The sequence below is a fragment of the Carassius gibelio genome, chromosome A8 (genome assembly GCF_023724105.1).
Source record: "Carassius gibelio isolate Cgi1373 ecotype wild population from Czech Republic chromosome A8, carGib1.2-hapl.c, whole genome shotgun sequence".
NCBI lineage: Eukaryota > Metazoa > Chordata > Actinopteri > Cypriniformes > Cyprinidae > Carassius > Carassius gibelio.
The window spans coordinates 28,255,417-28,274,433 of NC_068378.1; the positions used below are offsets into that span (position 1 = coordinate 28,255,417).

Here is a 19,017-nt window from a genome sequence, read left to right on the forward strand (position 1 = left end):
CGCTTTTATCCAAAGCGACTTACAAATGAGGATAAAAAACAACACAACGAAAAACAACAAAAAGGGCAACCAAAAGTTTATAAGTGAGTATAAACAAGATGCATGCAATATGAAGGCAGATATTGTCTGATATGTTAAGAAATAATATAAAACAAAAAGTCCAGATGATTCAAGCTGTTCGTGACTGTGAGTGTAACAGCAGCAGCAGAGATTATTAACCGTAAATGAAAACATTTAAAACTCTGATTCCTCAATTAGAAAATAAATAAATAAAAATGTAGCAAAACATTACATTCAGATGATATGTAGAACTCTCTGTGATTATCAGTGTCAGACAGGCGTACTACTCTGGCTGTGACATCATCATCCTGGGGAGGGACTTTGAGAGGATTCAGATCATCCCAGGAGCCAAACACGGGAACATCTAGGTGGACACACACACACACACACACACACACACACACACACACACACACACACACACACACACGGTTCTGGTGTCCAAACAACATCAAGGTCTTTATAAACTGTTACAGCACTTTCTCAGAGTGACAAATGGCATAGCTTTTAGCCTCATGGTTGCAGTTTGAGGTTTAGGAATTAGTTTTATTAATCTTTTTTTAGCCTTTATGTTATGTCAGTTTTAATAATTTTAGCATTTCAACTTTTTTTGTAAAAAGTTACTACTTTATAAATTAAATGAAAACAGTACTAAAATTAGTGCTTTTTACTTTACAAATCATTGCAAAGCAACTTTACAGAAAATAAGTTTCTCCCATATTTAGTAGTAGCTTACACGACTTATCTATATCATTTTACTTTAGCTTTATTTCAATTACAGAAAACTGTTTTTAGTTGTTTCAGTCTTAGTTAACAACAATGACACATAGTTGGTTGCTTTGGGAATAAATGTTAAACTGTGTGAGCTTATTTTATATATTTATTTCTTTAAATAAAATGTAAAAAATTATATATTTTTTGTACGAGTTTCTGTCTTCTGCTGAATGCTAAAAAGATGATGCTTTAAAAGACCAAACGGTTGACGGTACCCATTCACTTCCATAGTATTTCTTCCTGTAGCATAGAAGTCAATGGGTGCCGTCAACTGTTCACTCTCAAAAAACATCTTCTTTAGTGTTCAGCAGAAAAAAAAAACACTTTCAGGCTGAGGAAGAGTAAACGATAGCAGGATATGATTGTTTGATTCCTCTCACACAGACAATATACAGTTGTGTTCCAAATTATTCAACCCCCTTGACTTGCAAGACAATTTGCAGTGGAGGATAACATTTTATGAAATCAATTTAACAAAATCACCCATGTGGGTGTTTTGAAACTGCTGGGTGTTTCTGAATCATGCAATCTAAATGATCCCCCTTACCCAACCCCACCCCTAAACCTAACGTCACTATTACATCAACTAATCAGGTATCATGGTGTAAAAACACCTTGATCTCATAACTCCCATTACTTTTTTTTTTTTTTGAGATAACAAAAAAGGGGAAAACAGAGACATGTGAATCTGTAAAGCAATAAGATGCATACTGTATAACATATCAATCATGTTTCTAATACATTAAGTATCCTTTTCAGCAGTTTTAATGTCTTTAGAGCTTTTCGATTATTCTGTATTGAAGGTAGAGAGTCGTAAAAAAATCTTCAGAAATCTACCATTTGGTACAGTCGATATACATTTTGCTTTATGTATGATATTTTCCTAACAGAGTAAGAAGTTTAATAATAGTATCCATTTCCAACAAAAAAAAAAAGTGAAGTGAAGTGACATTCAGCCAAGTATGGTGACCCAATGCTCTGCATTTAACCCACCCGAAGTGCACACACACAGAGCAGTGAACACACACCCGGAGCAGTGGGCAGCCATTTATGCTGCGGCGCCCGGGGAGCAGTTGGGGGTTCAATGCCTTGCTCAAGGGCACCTAAGTCGTGGTATTGAAGGTGGAGAGAGAATTGTACATGCACTCCCACCCACAATTCCTGCCGGCCCGGGACTCGAACTCAGAACCTTTCGATTGGGAGTCGGACTCTCTAACCATTAGGCCACGACTTCCCCTGGATTAAACCAGTATCACAATCCATAAACAAGACCATTACATCGGTTATTGTGACAAACTTATAAAATAACTCAAAAAGAAACCAAGAAACTTGGGACCAAAATAATTTAGTATAATTACAACTGAAAAATAAGTGTACAATTGTTTCATTTTCTTCTTTACAGAAACTACATAATGGCAAAAACCCTTCTTTAAACTTACCAATAAAATCATTACATGGATAGTATCTGTTTATTATTTTAAAGTGAGTTTCTTTAACTTTATTAGGAATTACATATTTATTTATATCTGACCACAAATTCTTAAAACCACAAATTACTTTCCTGCAGAGACCTATACTTGGTCGACTTCTGGCGACAGCGGAAGTTCGTCACTGCGTTTGTGCACGGCCACGGAGCCTATTAACATAAAGCAAACAACAATACATGTATTATTTTGTGTTAAGCATAACACTTTAATAAAAACAACTCATTAATTTGGAAAGTTACTATCACATGTATGCAATAATATACCAGTTACTTAGAACATCAATTCAAAGTTAAATAACCTACAAACCATTATAAAATAATTTGAATTCTGCTTGTTCAACAGATTTGTTCAACTGCTCGTATTTCCTACATTGTTGTGGATTTTATTGATAACTTTAAATGTCTTTGTTAATTTTGTGTGACTTAAGCCAGAAAGAGAGCAGTATAAAAGGGTGATGGCAAAAGTATAAAAACACCGCTTCACTAACCTGCTCGACTGTTAGCATAACTGCTACCATGTGCTACATTAAATGTATAACGTTACATCTAACAATACAAATAAAACATACTATATTTGATTAATGTACATCTAACAATACAAATAAAACATACTATATTTGATTAATGTCTATATAGTTACCGATAAGCTTTTAATATAAGTTATTGTTTTAGTTAACACACTCACCTGGGACTGGACCATCTGGACATTTACTGCTCTGCACCACAAACAGCCCGTTATGACGCGTGATTTAACGTCTCCGCAACTTTTCCACGCAAACCTGGAAGGCACAGCCCACGGTGCGAGATCGACCGTACTCCGGTTGGACACGGACCTCATCCTCCGTGAAGGGCTTAGCACACACTAAAGTACCTTTCCTCAGAGTAATTGTCGTCTCCTCCTCTCACCATATAGCCCAATTCAACGCTTATTTTTATTTTCGTAGGTGGGAAAACTATGAAATGATAAATAAGTTTTTTTTTTTTTTTTTAAATTAGAACACAAAGGCACACTATACACATCTGAATACTTTTGGTCTCCGCTATTTTTCGGCAAGCGAATGAACGCTGTAGCGCTTTCACTGGAAAATAACTTGAGATCTGGGATTTGGAGCGAGTTCGCAAAACATTTGATTCATATCCGGACTCCGAAGATCGTTTCGCGAATCTTATGATCGGGCCTTCGGAGTTCGCAAAACATTTGATTCAGATCCGGACTCCGAAGCGCGTTTCGCGAATCATTTGATCGGGGCTTCGGAGCGAGTCGGCAAAACATTTGATTCAGATCGGGACTCCGAAGCGCATTTAGCGAATCATTTGATCGGGGCTTCGGAGCGAGTCGGCAAAACATTTGATTCAGATCGGGACTCCGAAGTGCATTTAGCGAATCATTTGATCGGGGCTTCGGAGCGAGTCGGCAAAACATTTGATTCAGATCGGGACTCCGAAGCGCAATTCGCGAATCATTTGATCGGTGCTTCGGAGCGAGTCGGCAAAACATTTGATTCAGATCGGGACTCCGAAGCGCATTTAGCGAATCATTTGATCGGGGCTTCGGAGCGAGTCGGCAAAACATTTGATTCAGATCGGGACTCCGAAGCGCATTTCGCGAATCATTTGAGATCTGGTCTTTCCAGCGGATTTGCAAAACATTTGATTCTATCATGTACTTGTCCAGATCAACTTTTAATAAAGAGAAAAGAGTTTTAGAGACAGATTTTTGTCAATAGCCTGTTAGTAATCCCACAGTCCATAGCATCAGTAACTGTATAATTTAGTAAGGGAAAATTAAAACAAAATAGGATGAGTTTCAATTTTTATTTTATTTTTGTAGAAATGGTCATCTTAACCTCTGTGCAGTGTTCAGGTTATTTCAGGACCCCAAATTAAATTCTAATACTAATACTGCATCATACAGGTGTTTATTTGAGTTGAATATTTCGATAATCATGTAAGGAAACGAAGCCATAATTTGATAAGTTTACATTTACATTTATTCATTCAGCAGACGCTTTTATCCAAAGCGACTTACAAATGAGGATAAAAAACAAAACAACGAAAAACAACAAAAAGGGCAACCAAAAGTTTATAAGTGAGTATAAACAAGATGCATGCAATATGAAGGCAGATATTGTCTGATATGTTAAGAAATAATATAAAACAAAAAGTCCAGATGATTCAAGCTGTTCGTGACTGTGAGTGTAACAGCAGCAGCAGAGATTATTAACCGTAAATGAAAACATTTAAAACTCTGATTCCTCAATTAGAAAATAAATAAATAAAAATGTAGCAAAACATTACATTCAGATGATATGTAGAACTCTCTGTGATTATCAGTGTCAGACAGGCGTACTACTCTGGCTGTGACATCATCATCCTGGGGAGGGACTTTGAGAGGATTCAGATCATCCCAGGAGCCAAACACGGGAACATCTAGGTGGACACACACACACACAAACACACACACACACACACACACACACACACACACACACGGTTCTGGTGTCCAAACAACATCAAGGTCTTTATAAACTGTTACAGCACTTTCTCAGAGTGACAAATGGCATAGCTTTTAGCCTCATGGTTGCAGTTTGAGGTTTAGGAATTAGTTTTATTAATCTTTTTTTAGCCTTTATGTTATGTCAGTTTTAATAATTTTAGCATTTCAACTTTTTTTGTAAAAAGTTACTACTTTATAAATTAAATGAAAACAGTACTAAAATTAGTGCTTTTTACTTTACAAATCATTGCAAAGCAACTTTACAGAAAATAAGTTTCTCCCATATTTAGTAGTAGCTTACACGACTTATCTATATCATTTTACTTTAGCTTTATTTCAATTACAGAAAACTGTTTTTAGTTGTTTCAGTCTTAGTTAACAACAATGACACATAGTTGGTTGCTTTGGGAATAAATGTTAAACTGTGTGAGCTTATTTTATATATTTATTTCTTTAAATAAAATGTAAAAAATTATATATTTTTTGTACGAGTTTCTGTCTTCTGCTGAATGCTAAAAAGATGATGCTTTAAAAGACCAAACGGTTGACGGTACCCATTCACTTCCATAGTATTTCTTCCTGTAGCATAGAAGTCAATGGGTGCCGTCAACTGTTCACTCTCAAAAAACATCTTCTTTAGTGTTCAGCAGAAAAAAAAAACACTTTCAGGCTGAGGAAGAGTAAACGATAGCAGGATATGATTGTTTGATTCCTCTCACACAGACAATATACAGTTGTGTTCCAAATTATTCAACCCCCTTGACTTGCAAGACAATTTGCAGTGGAGGATAACATTTTATGAAATCAATTTAACAAAATCACCCATGTGGGTGTTTTGAAACTGCTGGGTGTTTCTGAATCATGCAATCTAAATGATCCCCCTTACCCAACCCCACCCCTAAACCTAACGTCACTATTACATCAACTAATCAGGTATCATGGTGTAAAAACACCTTGATCTCATAACTCCCATTACTTTTTTTTTTTTTTTTTTGAGATAACAAAAAAGGGGAAAACAGAGACATGTGAATCTGTAAAGCAATAAGATGCATACTGTATAACATATCAATCATGTTTCTAATACATTAAGTATCCTTTTCAGCAGTTTTAATGTCTTTAGAGCTTTTCGATTATTCTGTATTGAAGGTAGAGAGTCGTAAAAAAATCTTCAGAAATCTACCATTTGGTACAGTCGATATACATTTTGCTTTATGTATGATATTTTCCTAACAGAGTAAGAAGTTTAATAATAGTATCCATAATTTAGTATAATTACAACTGAAAAATAAGTGTACAATTGTTTCATTTTCTTCTTTACAGAAACTACATAATGGCAAAAACCCTTCTTTAAACTTACCAATAAAATCATTACATGGATAGTATCTGTTTATTATTTTAAAGTGAGTTTCTTTAACTTTATTAGGAATTACATATTTATTTATATCTGACCACAAATTCTTAAAACCACAAATTACTTTCCTGCAGAGACCTATACTTGGTCGACTTCTGGCGACAGCGGAAGTTCGTCACTGCGTTTGTGCACGGCCACGGAGCCTATTAACATAAAGCAAACAACAATACATGTATTATTTTGTGTTAAGCATAACACTTTAATAAAAACAACTCATTAATTTGGAAAGTTACTATCACATGTATGCAATAATATACCAGTTACTTAGAACATCAATTCAAAGTTAAATAACCTACAAACCATTATAAAATAATTTGAATTCTGCTTGTTCAACAGATTTGTTCAACTGCTCGTATTTCCTACATTGTTGTGGATTTTATTGATAACTTTAAATGTCTTTGTTAATTTTGTGTGACTTAAGCCAGAAAGAGAGCAGTATAAAAGGGTGATGGCAAAAGTATAAAAACACCGCTTCACTAACCTGCTCGACTGTTAGCATAACTGCTACCATGTGCTACATTAAATGTATAACGTTACATCTAACAATACAAATAAAACATACTATATTTGATTAATGTACATCTAACAATACAAATAAAACATACTATATTTGATTAATGTCTATATAGTTACCGATAAGCTTTTAATATAAGTTATTGTTTTAGTTAACACACTCACCTGGGACTGGACCATCTGGACATTTACTGCTCTGCACCACAAACAGCCCGTTATGACGCGTGATTTAACGTCTCCGCAACTTTTCCACGCAAACCTGGAAGGCACAGCCCACGGTGCAAGATCGACCGTACTCCGGTTGGACACGGACCTCATCCTCCGTGAAGGGCTTAGCACACACTAAAGTACCTTTCCTCAGAGTAATTGTCGTCTCCTCCTCTCACCATATAGCCCAATTCAACGCTTATTTTTATTTTCGTAGGTGGGAAAACTATGAAATGATAAATAAGTTTTTTTTTTTTTTTTTTAAATTAGAACACAAAGGCACACTATACACATCTGAATACTTTTGGTCTCCGCTATTTTTCGGCAAGCGAATGAACGCTGTAGCGCTTTCACTGGAAAATAACTTGAGATCTGGGATTTGGAGCGAGTTCGCAAAACATTTGATTCATATCCGGACTCCGAAGATCGTTTCGCGAATCTTATGATCGGGCCTTCGGACTTCGCAAAACATTTGATTCAGATCGGGACTCCGAAGCGCGTTTCGCGAATCATTTGATCGGGGCTTCGGAGCGAGTCGGCAAAACATTTGATTCAGATCGGGACTCCGAAGCGCATTTAGCGAATCATTTGATCGGGGCTTCGGAGCGAGTCGGCAAAACATTTGATTCAGATCGGGACTCCGAAGCGCAATTCGCGAATCATTTGATCGGTGCTTCGGAGCGAGTCGGCAAAACATTTGATTCAGATCGGGACTCCGAAGCGCATTTAGCGAATCATTTGATCGGGGCTTCGGAGCGAGTCGGCAAAACATTTGATTCAGATCGGGACTCCGAAGCGCATTTCGCGAATCATTTGAGATCTGGTCTTTCCAGCGGATTTGCAAAACATTTGATTCTATCATGTACTTGTCCAGATCAACTTTTAATAAAGAGAAAAGAGTTTTAGAGACAGATTTTTGTCAATAGCCTGTTAGTAATCCCACAGTCCATAGCATCAGTAACTGTATAATTTAGTAAGGGAAAATTAAAACAAAATAGGATGAGTTTCAATTTTTATTTTATTTTTGTAGAAATGGTCATCTTAACCTCTGTGCAGTGTTCAGGTTATTTCAGGACCCCAAATTAAATTCTAATACTAATACTGCATCATACAGGTGTTTATTTGAGTTGAATATTTCGATAATCATGTAAGGAAACGAAGCCATAATTTGATAAGTTTACATTTACATTTATTCATTCAGCAGACGCTTTTATCCAAAGCGACTTACAAATGAGGATAAAAAACAACACAACGAAAAACAACAAAAAGGGCAACCAAAAGTTTATAAGTGAGTATAAACAAGATGCATGCAATATGAAGGCAGATATTGTCTGATATGTTAAGAAATAATATAAAACAAAAAGTCCAGATGATTCAAGCTGTTCGTGACTGTGAGTGTAACAGCAGCAGCAGAGATTATTAACCGTAAATGAAAACATTTAAAACTCTGATTCCTCAATTAGAAAATAAATAAATAAAAATGTAGCAAAACATTACATTCAGATGATATGTAGAACTCTCTGTGATTATCAGTGTCAGACAGGCGTACTACTCTGGCTGTGACATCATCATCCTGGGGAGGGACTTTGAGAGGATTCAGATCATCCCAGGAGCCAAACACGGGAACATCTAGGTGGACACACACACACACACACACACACACACACACACACACGGTTCTGGTGTCCAAACAACATCAAGGTCTTTATAAACTGTTACAGCACTTTCTCAGAGTGACAAATGGCATAGCTTTTAGCCTCATGGTTGCAGTTTGAGGTTTAGGAATTAGTTTTATTAATCTTTTTTTAGCCTTTATGTTATGTCAGTTTTAATAATTTTAGCATTTCAACTTTTTTTGTAAAAAGTTACTACTTTATAAATTAAATGAAAACAGTACTAAAATTAGTGCTTTTTACTTTACAAATCATTGCAAAGCAACTTTACAGAAAATAAGTTTCTCCCATATTTAGTAGTAGCTTACACGACTTATCTATATCATTTTACTTTAGCTTTATTTCAATTACAGAAAACTGTTTTTAGTTGTTTCAGTCTTAGTTAACAACAATGACACATAGTTGGTTGCTTTGGGAATAAATGTTAAACTGTGTGAGCTTATTTTATATATTTATTTCTTTAAATAAAATGTAAAAAATTATATATTTTTTGTACGAGTTTCTGTCTTCTGCTGAATGCTAAAAAGATGATGCTTTAAAAGACCAAACGGTTGACGGTACCCATTCACTTCCATAGTATTTCTTCCTGTAGCATAGAAGTCAATGGGTGCCGTCAACTGTTCACTCTCAAAAAACATCTTCTTTAGTGTTCAGCAGAAAAAAAAAACACTTTCAGGCTGAGGAAGAGTAAACGATAGCAGGATATGATTGTTTGATTCCTCTCACACAGACAATATACAGTTGTGTTCCAAATTATTCAACCCCCTTGACTTGCAAGACAATTTGCAGTGGAGGATAACATTTTATGAAATCAATTTAACAAAATCACCCATGTGGGTGTTTTGAAACTGCTGGGTGTTTCTGAATCATGCAATCTAAATGATCCCCCTTACCCAACCCCACCCCTAAACCTAACGTCACTATTACATCAACTAATCAGGTATCATGGTGTAAAAACACCTTGATCTCATAACTCCCATTACTTTTTTTTTTTTTTTGAGATAACAAAAAAGGGGAAAACAGAGACATGTGAATCTGTAAAGCAATAAGATGCATACTGTATAACATATCAATCATGTTTCTAATACATTAAGTATCCTTTTCAGCAGTTTAAATGTCTTTAGAGCTTTTCGATTATTCTGTATTGAAGGTAGAGAGTCGTAAAAAAATCTTCAGAAATCTACCATTTGGTACAGTCGATATACATTTTGCTTTATGTATGATATTTTCCTAACAGAGTAAGAAGTTTAATAATAGTATCCATAATTTAGTATAATTACAACTGAAAAATAAGTGTACAATTGTTTCATTTTCTTCTTTACAGAAACTACATAATGGCAAAAACCCTTCTTTAAACTTACCAATAAAATCATTACATGGATAGTATCTGTTTATTATTTTAAAGTGAGTTTCTTTAACTTTATTAGGAATTACATATTTATTTATATCTGACCACAAATTCTTAAAACCACAAATTACTTTCCTGCAGAGACCTATACTTGGTCGACTTCTGGCGACAGCGGAAGTTCGTCACTGCGTTTGTGCACGGCCACGGAGCCTATTAACATAAAGCAAACAACAATACATGTATTATTTTGTGTTAAGCATAACACTTTAATAAAAACAACTCATTAATTTGGAAAGTTACTATCACATGTATGCAATAATATACCAGTTACTTAGAACATCAATTCAAAGTTAAATAACCTACAAACCATTATAAAATAATTTGAATTCTGCTTGTTCAACAGATTTGTTCAACTGCTCGTATTTCCTACATTGTTGTGGATTTTATTGATAACTTTAAATGTCTTTGTTAATTTTGTGTGACTTAAGCCAGAAAGAGAGCAGTATAAAAGGGTGATGGCAAAAGTATAAAAACACCGCTTCACTAACCTGCTCGACTGTTAGCATAACTGCTACCATGTGCTACATTAAATGTATAACGTTACATCTAACAATACAAATAAAACATACTATATTTGATTAATGTACTTCTAACAATACAAATAAAACATACTATATTTGATTAATGTCTATATAGTTACCGATAAGCTTTTAATATAAGTTATTGTTTTAGTTAACACACTCACCTGGGACTGGACCATCTGGACATTTACTGCTCTGCACCACAAACAGCCCGTTATGACGCCTGATTTAACGTCTCCGCAACTTTTCCACGCAAACCTGGAAGGCACAGCCCACGGTGCGAGATCGACCGTACTCCGGTTGGACACGGACCTCATCCTCCGTGAAGGGCTTAGCACACACTAAAGTACCTTTCCTCAGAGTAATTGTCGTCTCCTCCTCTCACCATATAGCCCAATTCAACGCTTATTTTTATTTTCGTAGGTGGGAAAACTATGAAATGATAAATAAGTTTTTTTTTTTTTTTTAAATTAGAACACAAAGGCACACTATACACATCTGAATACTTTTGGTCTCCGCTATTTTTCGGCAAGCGAATGAACGCTGTAGCGCTTTCACTGGAAAATAACTTGAGATCTGGGATTTGGAGCGAGTTCGCAAAACATTTGATTCATATCGCGACTCCGAAGATCGTTTCGCGAATCTTATGATCGGGCCTTCGGAGTTCGCAAAACATTTGATTCAGATCCGGACTCCGAAGCGCGTTTCGCGAATCATTTGATCGGGGCTTCGGAGCGAGTCGGCAAAACATTTGATTCAGATCGGGACTCCGAAGCGCATTTAGTGAATCATTTGATCGGGGCTTCGGAGCGAGTCGGCAAAACATTTGATTCAGATCGGGACTCCGAAGCGCATTTCGCGAATCATTTGAGATCTGGTCTTTCCAGCGGATTTGCAAAACATTTGATTCTATCATGTACTTGTCCAGATCAACTTTTAATAAAGAGAAAAGAGTTTTAGAGACAGATTTTTGTCAATAGCCTGTTAGTAATCCCACAGTCCATAGCATCAGTAACTGTATAATTTAGTAAGGGAAAATTAAAACAAAATAGGATGAGTTTAAATTTTTATTTTATTTTTGTAGAAATGGTCATCTTAACCTCTGTGCAGTGTTCAGGTTATTTCAGGACCCCAAATTAAATTCTAATACTAATACTGCATCATACAGGTGTTTATTTGAGTTGAATATTTCGATAATCATGTAAGGAAACGAAGCCATAATTTGATAAGTTTACATTTACATTTATTCATTCAGCAGACGCTTTTATCCAAAGCGACTTACAAATGAGGATAAAAAACAACACAACGAAAAACAACAAAAAGGGCAACCAAAAGTTTATAAGTGAGTATAAACAAGATGCATGCAATATGAAGGCAGATATTGTCTGATATGTTAAGAAATAATATAAAACAAAAAGTCCAGATGATTCAAGCTGTTCGTGACTGTGAGTGTAACAGCAGCAGCAGAGATTATTAACCGTAAATGAAAACATTTAAAACTCTGATTCCTCAATTAGAAAATAAATAAATAAAAATGTAGCAAAACATTACATTCAGATGATATGTAGAACTCTCTGTGATTATCAGTGTCAGACAGGCGTACTACTCTGGCTGTGACATCATCATCCTGGGGAGGGACTTTGAGAGGATTCAGATCATCCCAGGAGCCAAACACGGGAACATCTAGGTGGACACACACACACACACACACACACACGGTTCTGGTGTCCAAACAACATCAAGGTCTTTATAAACTGTTACAGCACTTTCTCAGAGTGACAAATGGCATAGCTTTTAGCCTCATGGTTGCAGTTTGAGGTTTAGGAATTAGTTTTATTAATCTTTTTTTAGCCTTTATGTTATGTCAGTTTTAATAATTTTAGCATTTCAACTTTTTTTGTAAAAAGTTACTACTTTATAAATTAAATGAAAACAGTACTAAAATTAGTGCTTTTTACTTTACAAATCATTGCAAAGCAACTTTACAGAAAATAAGTTTCTCCCATATTTAGTAGTAGCTTACACGACTTATCTATATTATTTTACTTTAGCTTTATTTCAATTACAGAAAACTGTTTTTAGTTGTTTCAGTCTTAGTTAACAACAATGACACATAGTTGGTTGCTTTGGGAATAAATGTTAAACTGTGTGAGCTTATTTTATATATTTATTTCTTTAAATAAAATGTAAAAAATTATATATTTTTTGTACGAGTTTCTGTCTTCTGCTGAATGCTAAAAAGATGATGCTTTAAAAGACCAAACGGTTGACGGTACCCATTCACTTCCATAGTATTTCTTCCTGTAGCATAGAAGTCAATGGGTGCCGTCAACTGTTCACTCTCAAAAAACATCTTCTTTAGTGTTCAGCAGAAAAAAAAAACACTTTCAGGCTGAGGAAGAGTAAACGATAGCAGGATATGATTGTTTGATTCCTCTCACACAGACAATATACAGTTGTGTTCCAAATTATTCAACCCCCTTGACTTGCAAGACAATTTGCAGTGGAGGATAACATTTTATGAAATCAATTTAACAAAATCACCCATGTGGGTGTTTTGAAACTGCTGGGTGTTTCTGAATCATGCAATCTAAATGATCCCCCTTACCCAACCCCACCCCTAAACCTAACGTCACTATTACATCAACTAATCAGGTATCATGGTGTAAAAACACCTTGATCTCATAACTCCCATTACTTTTTTTTTTTTTTTTGAGATAACAAAAAAGGGGAAAACAGAGACATGTGAATCTGTAAAGCAATAAGATGCATACTGTATAACATATCAATCATGTTTCTAATACATTAAGTATCCTTTTCAGCAGTTTTAATGTCTTTAGAGCTTTTCGATTATTCTGTATTGAAGGTAGAGAGTCGTAAAAAAATCTTCAGAAATCTACCATTTGGTACAGTCGATATACATTTTGCTTTATGTATGATATTTTCCTAACAGAGTAAGAAGTTTAATAATAGTATCCATAATTTAGTATAATTACAACTGAAAAATAAGTGTACAATTGTTTCATTTTCTTCTTTACAGAAACTACATAATGGCAAAAACCCTTCTTTAAACTTACCAATAAAATCATTACATGGATAGTATCTGTTTATTATTTTAAAGTGAGTTTCTTTAACTTTATTAGGAATTACATATTTATTTATATCTGACCACAAATTCTTAAAACCACAAATTACTTTCCTGCAGAGACCTATACTTGGTCGACTTCTGGCGACAGCGGAAGTTCGTCACTGCGTTTGTGCACGGCCACGGAGCCTATTAACATAAAGCAAACAACAATACATGTATTATTTTGTGTTAAGCATAACACTTTAATAAAAACAACTCATTAATTTGGAAAGTTACTATCACATGTATGCAATAATATACCAGTTACTTAGAACATCAATTCAAAGTTAAATAACCTACAAACCATTATAAAATAATTTGAATTCTGCTTGTTCAACAGATTTGTTCAACTGCTCGTATTTCCTACATTGTTGTGGATTTTATTGATAACTTTAAATGTCTTTGTTAATTTTGTGTGACTTAAGCCAGAAAGAGAGCAGTATAAAAGGGTGATGGCAAAAGTATAAAAACACCGCTTCACTAACCTGCTCGACTGTTAGCATAACTGCTACCATGTGCTACATTAAATGTATAACGTTACATCTAACAATACAAATAAAACATACTATATTTGATTAATGTACATCTAACAATACAAATAAAACATACTATATTTGATTAATGTCTATATAGTTACCGATAAGCTTTTAATATAAGTTATTGTTTTAGTTAACACACTCACCTGGGACTGGACCATCTGGACATTTACTGCTCTGCACCACAAACAGCCCGTTATGACGCCTGATTTAACGTCTCCGCAACTTTTCCACGCAAACCTGGAAGGCACAGCCCACGGTGCGAGATCGACCGTACTCCGGTTGGACACGGACCTCATCCTCCGTGAAGGGCTTAGCACACACTAAAGTACCTTTCCTCAGAGTAATTGTCGTCTCCTCCTCTCACCATATAGCCCAATTCAACGCTTATTTTTATTTTCGTAGGTGGGAAAACTATGAAATGATAAATAAGTTTTTTTTTTTTTTAAATTAGAACACAAAGGCACACTATACACATCTGAATACTTTTGGTCTCCGCTATTTTTCGGCAAGCGAATGAACGCTGTAGCGCTTTCACTGGAAAATAACTTGAGATCTGGGATTTGGAGCGAGTTCGCAAAACATTTGATTCATATCGCGACTCCGAAGATCGTTTCGCGAATCTTATGATCGGGCCTTCGGAGTTCGCAAAACATTTGATTCAGATCCGGACTCCGAAGCGCATTTAGCGAATCATTTGATCGGGGCTTCGGAGCGAGTCGGCAAAACATTTGATTCAGATCGGGACTCCGAAGCGCATTTAGCGAATAATTTGATCGGGGCTTCGGAGCGAGTCGGCAAAACATTTGATTCAGATCGGGACTCCGAAGCGCAATTCGCGAATAATTTGATCGGTGCTTCGGAGCGAGTCGGCAAAACATTTGATTCAGATCGGGACTCCGAAGCGCATTTAGCGAATCATTTGATCGGGGCTTCGGAGCGAGTCGGCAAAACATTTGATTCAGATCGGGACTCCGAAGCGCATTTCGCGAATCATTTGATCGGGGCTTCGGAGCGAGTCGGCAAAACATTTGATTCAGATCGGGACTCCGAAGCGCATTTCGCGAATCATTTGAGATCTGGTCTTTCCAGCGGATTTGCAAAACATTTGATTCTATCATGTACTTGTCCAGATCAACTTTTAATAAAGAGAAAAGAGTTTTAGAGACAGATTTTTGTCAATAGCCTGTTAGTAATCCCACAGTCCATAGCATCAGTAACTGTATAATTTAGTAAGGGAAAATTAAAACAAAATAGGATGAGTTTAAATTTTTATTTTATTTTTGTAGAAATGGTCATCTTAACCTCTGTGCAGTGTTCAGGTTATTTCAGGACCCCAAATTAAATTCTAATACTAATACTGCATCATACAGGTGTTTATTTGAGTTGAATATTTCGATAATCATGTAAGGAAACGAAGCCATAATTTGATAAGTTTACATTTACATTTATTCATTCAGCAGACGCTTTTATCCAAAGCGACTTACAAATGAGGATAAAAAACAACACAACGAAAAACAACAAAAAGGGCAACCAAAAGTTTATAAGTGAGTATAAACAAGATGCATGCAATATGAAGGCAGATATTGTCTGATATGTTAAGAAATAATATAAAACAAAAAGTCCAGATGATTCAAGCTGTTCGTGACTGTGAGTGTAACAGCAGCAGCAGAGATTATTAACCGTAAATGAAAACATTTAAAACTCTGATTCCTCAATTAGAAAATAAATAAATAAAAATGTAGCAAAACATTACATTCAGATGATATGTAGAACTCTCTGTGATTATCAGTGTCAGACAGGCGTACTACTCTGGCTGTGACATCATCATCCTGGGGAGGGACTTTGAGAGGATTCAGATCATCCCAGGAGCCAAACACGGGAACATCTAGGTGGACACACACACACACACACACACACACGGTTCTGGTGTCCAAACAACATCAAGGTCTTTATAAACTGTTACAGCACTTTCTCAGAGTGACAAATGGCATAGCTTTTAGCCTCATGGTTGCAGTTTGAGGTTTAGGAATTAGTTTTATTAATCTTTTTTTAGCCTTTATGTTATGTCAGTTTTAATAATTTTAGCATTTCAACTTTTTTTGTAAAAAGTTACTACTTTATAAATTAAATGAAAACAGTACTAAAATTAGTGCTTTTTACTTTACAAATCATTGCAAAGCAACTTTACAGAAAATAAGTTTCTCCCATATTTAGTAGTAGCTTACACGACTTATCTATATTATTTTACTTTAGCTTTATTTCAATTACAGAAAACTGTTTTTAGTTGTTTCAGTCTTAGTTAACAACAATGACACATAGTTGGTTGCTTTGGGAATAAATGTTAAACTGTGTGAGCTTATTTTATATATTTATTTCTTTAAATAAAATGTAAAAAATTATATATTTTTTGTACGAGTTTCTGTCTTCTGCTGAATGCTAAAAAGATGATGCTTTAAAAGACCAAACGGTTGACGGTACCCATTCACTTCCATAGTATTTCTTCCTGTAGCATAGAAGTCAATGGGTGCCGTCAACTGTTCACTCTCAAAAAACATCTTCTTTAGTGTTCAGCAGAAAAAAAAAACACTTTCAGGCTGAGGAAGAGTAAACGATAGCAGGATATGATTGTTTGATTCCTCTCACACAGACAATATACAGTTGTGTTCCAAATTATTCAACCCCCTTGACTTGCAAGACAATTTGCAGTGGAGGATAACATTTTATGAAATCAATTTAACAAAATCACCCATGTGGGTGTTTTGAAACTGCTGGGTGTTTCTGAATCATGCAATCTAAATGATCCCCCTTACCCAACCCCACCCCTAAACCTAACGTCACTATTACATCAACTAATCAGGTATCATGGTGTAAAAACACCTTGATCTCATAACTCCCATTACTTTTTTTTTTTTTTTTGAGATAACAAAAAAGGGGAAAACAGAGACATGTGAATCTGTAAAGCAATAAGATGCATACTGTATAACATATCAATCATGTTTCTAATACATTAAGTATCCTTTTCAGCAGTTTTAATGTCTTTAGAGCTTTTCGATTATTCTGTATTGAAGGTAGAGAGTCGTAAAAAAATCTTCAGAAATCTACCATTTGGTACAGTCGATATACATTTTGCTTTATGTATGATATTTTCCTAACAGAGTAAGAAGTTTAATAATAGTATCCATAATTTAGTATAATTACAACTGAAAAATAAGTGTACAATTGTTTCATTTTCTTCTTTACAGAAACTACATAATGGCAAAAACCCTTCTTTAAACTTACCAATAAAATCATTACATGGATAGTATCTGTTTATTATTTTAAAGTGAGTTTCTTTAACTTTATTAGGAATTACATATTTATTTATATCTGACCACAAATTCTTAAAACCACAAATTACTTTCCTGCAGAGACCTATACTTGGTCGACTTCTGGCGACAGCGGAAGTTCGTCACTGCGTTTGTGCACGGCCACGGAGCCTATTAACATAAAGCAAACAACAATACATGTATTATTTTGTGTTAAGCATAACACTTTAATAAAAACAACTCATTAATTTGGAAAGTTACTATCACATGTATGCAATAATATACCAGTTACTTAGAACATCAATTCAAAGTTAAATAACCTACAAACCATTATAAAATAATTTGAATTCTGCTTGTTCAACAGATTTGTTCAACTGCTCGTATTTCCTACATTGTTGTGGATTTTATTGATAACTTTAAATGTCTTTGTTAATTTTGTGTGACTTAAGCCAGAAAGAGAGCAGTATAAAAGGGTGATGGCAAAAGTATAAAAACACCGCTTCACTAACCTGCTCGACTGTTAGCATAACTGCTACCATGTGCTACATTAAATGTATAACGTTACATCTAACAATACAAATAAAACATACTATATTTGATTAATGTACATCTAACAATACAAATAAAACATACTATATTTGATTAATGTCTATATAGTTACCGATAAGCTTTTAATATAAGTTATTGTTTTAGTTAACACACTCACCTGGGACTGGACCATCTGGACATTTACTGCTCTGCACCACAAACAGCCCGTTATGACGCCTGATTTAACGTCTCCGCAACTTTTCCACGCAAACCTGGAAGGCACAGCCCACGGTGCGAGATCGACCGTACTCCGGTTGGACACGGACCTCATCCTCCGTGAAGGGCTTAGCACACACTAAAGTACCTTTCCTCAGAGTAATTGTCGTCTCCTCCTCTCACCATATAGCCCAATTCAACGCTTATTTTTATTTTCGTAGGTGGGAAAACTATGAAATGATAAATAAGTTTTTTTTTTTTTTAAATTAGAACACAAAGGCACACTATACACATCTGAATACTTTTGGTCTCCGCTATTTTTCGGCAAGCGAATGAACGCTGTAGCGCTTTCACTGGAAAATAACTTGAGATCTGGGATTTGGAGCGAGTTCGCAAAACATTTGATTCATATCGCGACTCCGAAGATCGTTTCGCGAATCTTATGATCGGGCCTTCGGAGTTCGCAAAACATTTGATTCAGATCCGGACTCCGAAGCGCATTTAGCGAATCATTTGATCGGGGCTTCGGAGCGAGTCGGCAAAACATTTGATTCAGATCGGGACTCCGAAGCGCATTTAGCGAATAATTTGATCGGGGCTTCGGAGCGAGTCGGCAAAACATTTGATTCAGATCGGGACTCCGAAGCGCAATTCGCGAATAATTTGATCGGTGCTTCGGAGCGAGTCGGCAAAACATTTGATTCAGATCGGGACTCCGAAGCGCATTTAGCGAATAATTTGATCGGGGCTTC

The 19,017-nt window shown here is 35.5% G+C and overlaps 1 protein-coding gene and 1 long non-coding RNA gene across 5 annotated transcripts in view; both read right to left on the bottom strand.

Moving 5' to 3' along the window:
• The window catches only part of LOC128019119 (centrosomal protein of 120 kDa), a 79,444-nt gene that overhangs the window by 58,564 nt on the left and 1,863 nt on the right, over window positions 1-19,017 (bottom strand). Inside the window, exon 1 of one of the 2 annotated variants that reach the window (XM_052605168.1) lies at window positions 293-1,370. The exons of the other annotated variant lie outside the window; for it this stretch is intronic. Coding sequence (XP_052461128.1) covers window positions 293-512 — 220 coding nt within the window. The 5' untranslated portion in view covers window positions 513-1,370. Of the gene's footprint in view, window positions 1-292; window positions 1,371-19,017 lie in introns of those variants that run through there. 2 annotated transcript variants of the gene reach the window in all.
• LOC128019122 (uncharacterized) lies at window positions 5,801-18,769 on the bottom strand. Of its 3 annotated transcripts, none has more exons than XR_008185079.1 (3): window positions 18,322-18,769; window positions 6,907-7,000; window positions 5,801-6,371 (listed from the first exon to the last, which is right to left on the bottom strand). It is a non-coding gene; the product is annotated as an uncharacterized LOC128019122 (long non-coding RNA). The 3 variants fall into 3 exon arrangements; XR_008185078.1 differs by lacking the exon at window positions 18,322-18,769 and adding an exon at window positions 14,454-14,896; XR_008185077.1 differs by lacking the exon at window positions 18,322-18,769 and adding an exon at window positions 10,809-11,256.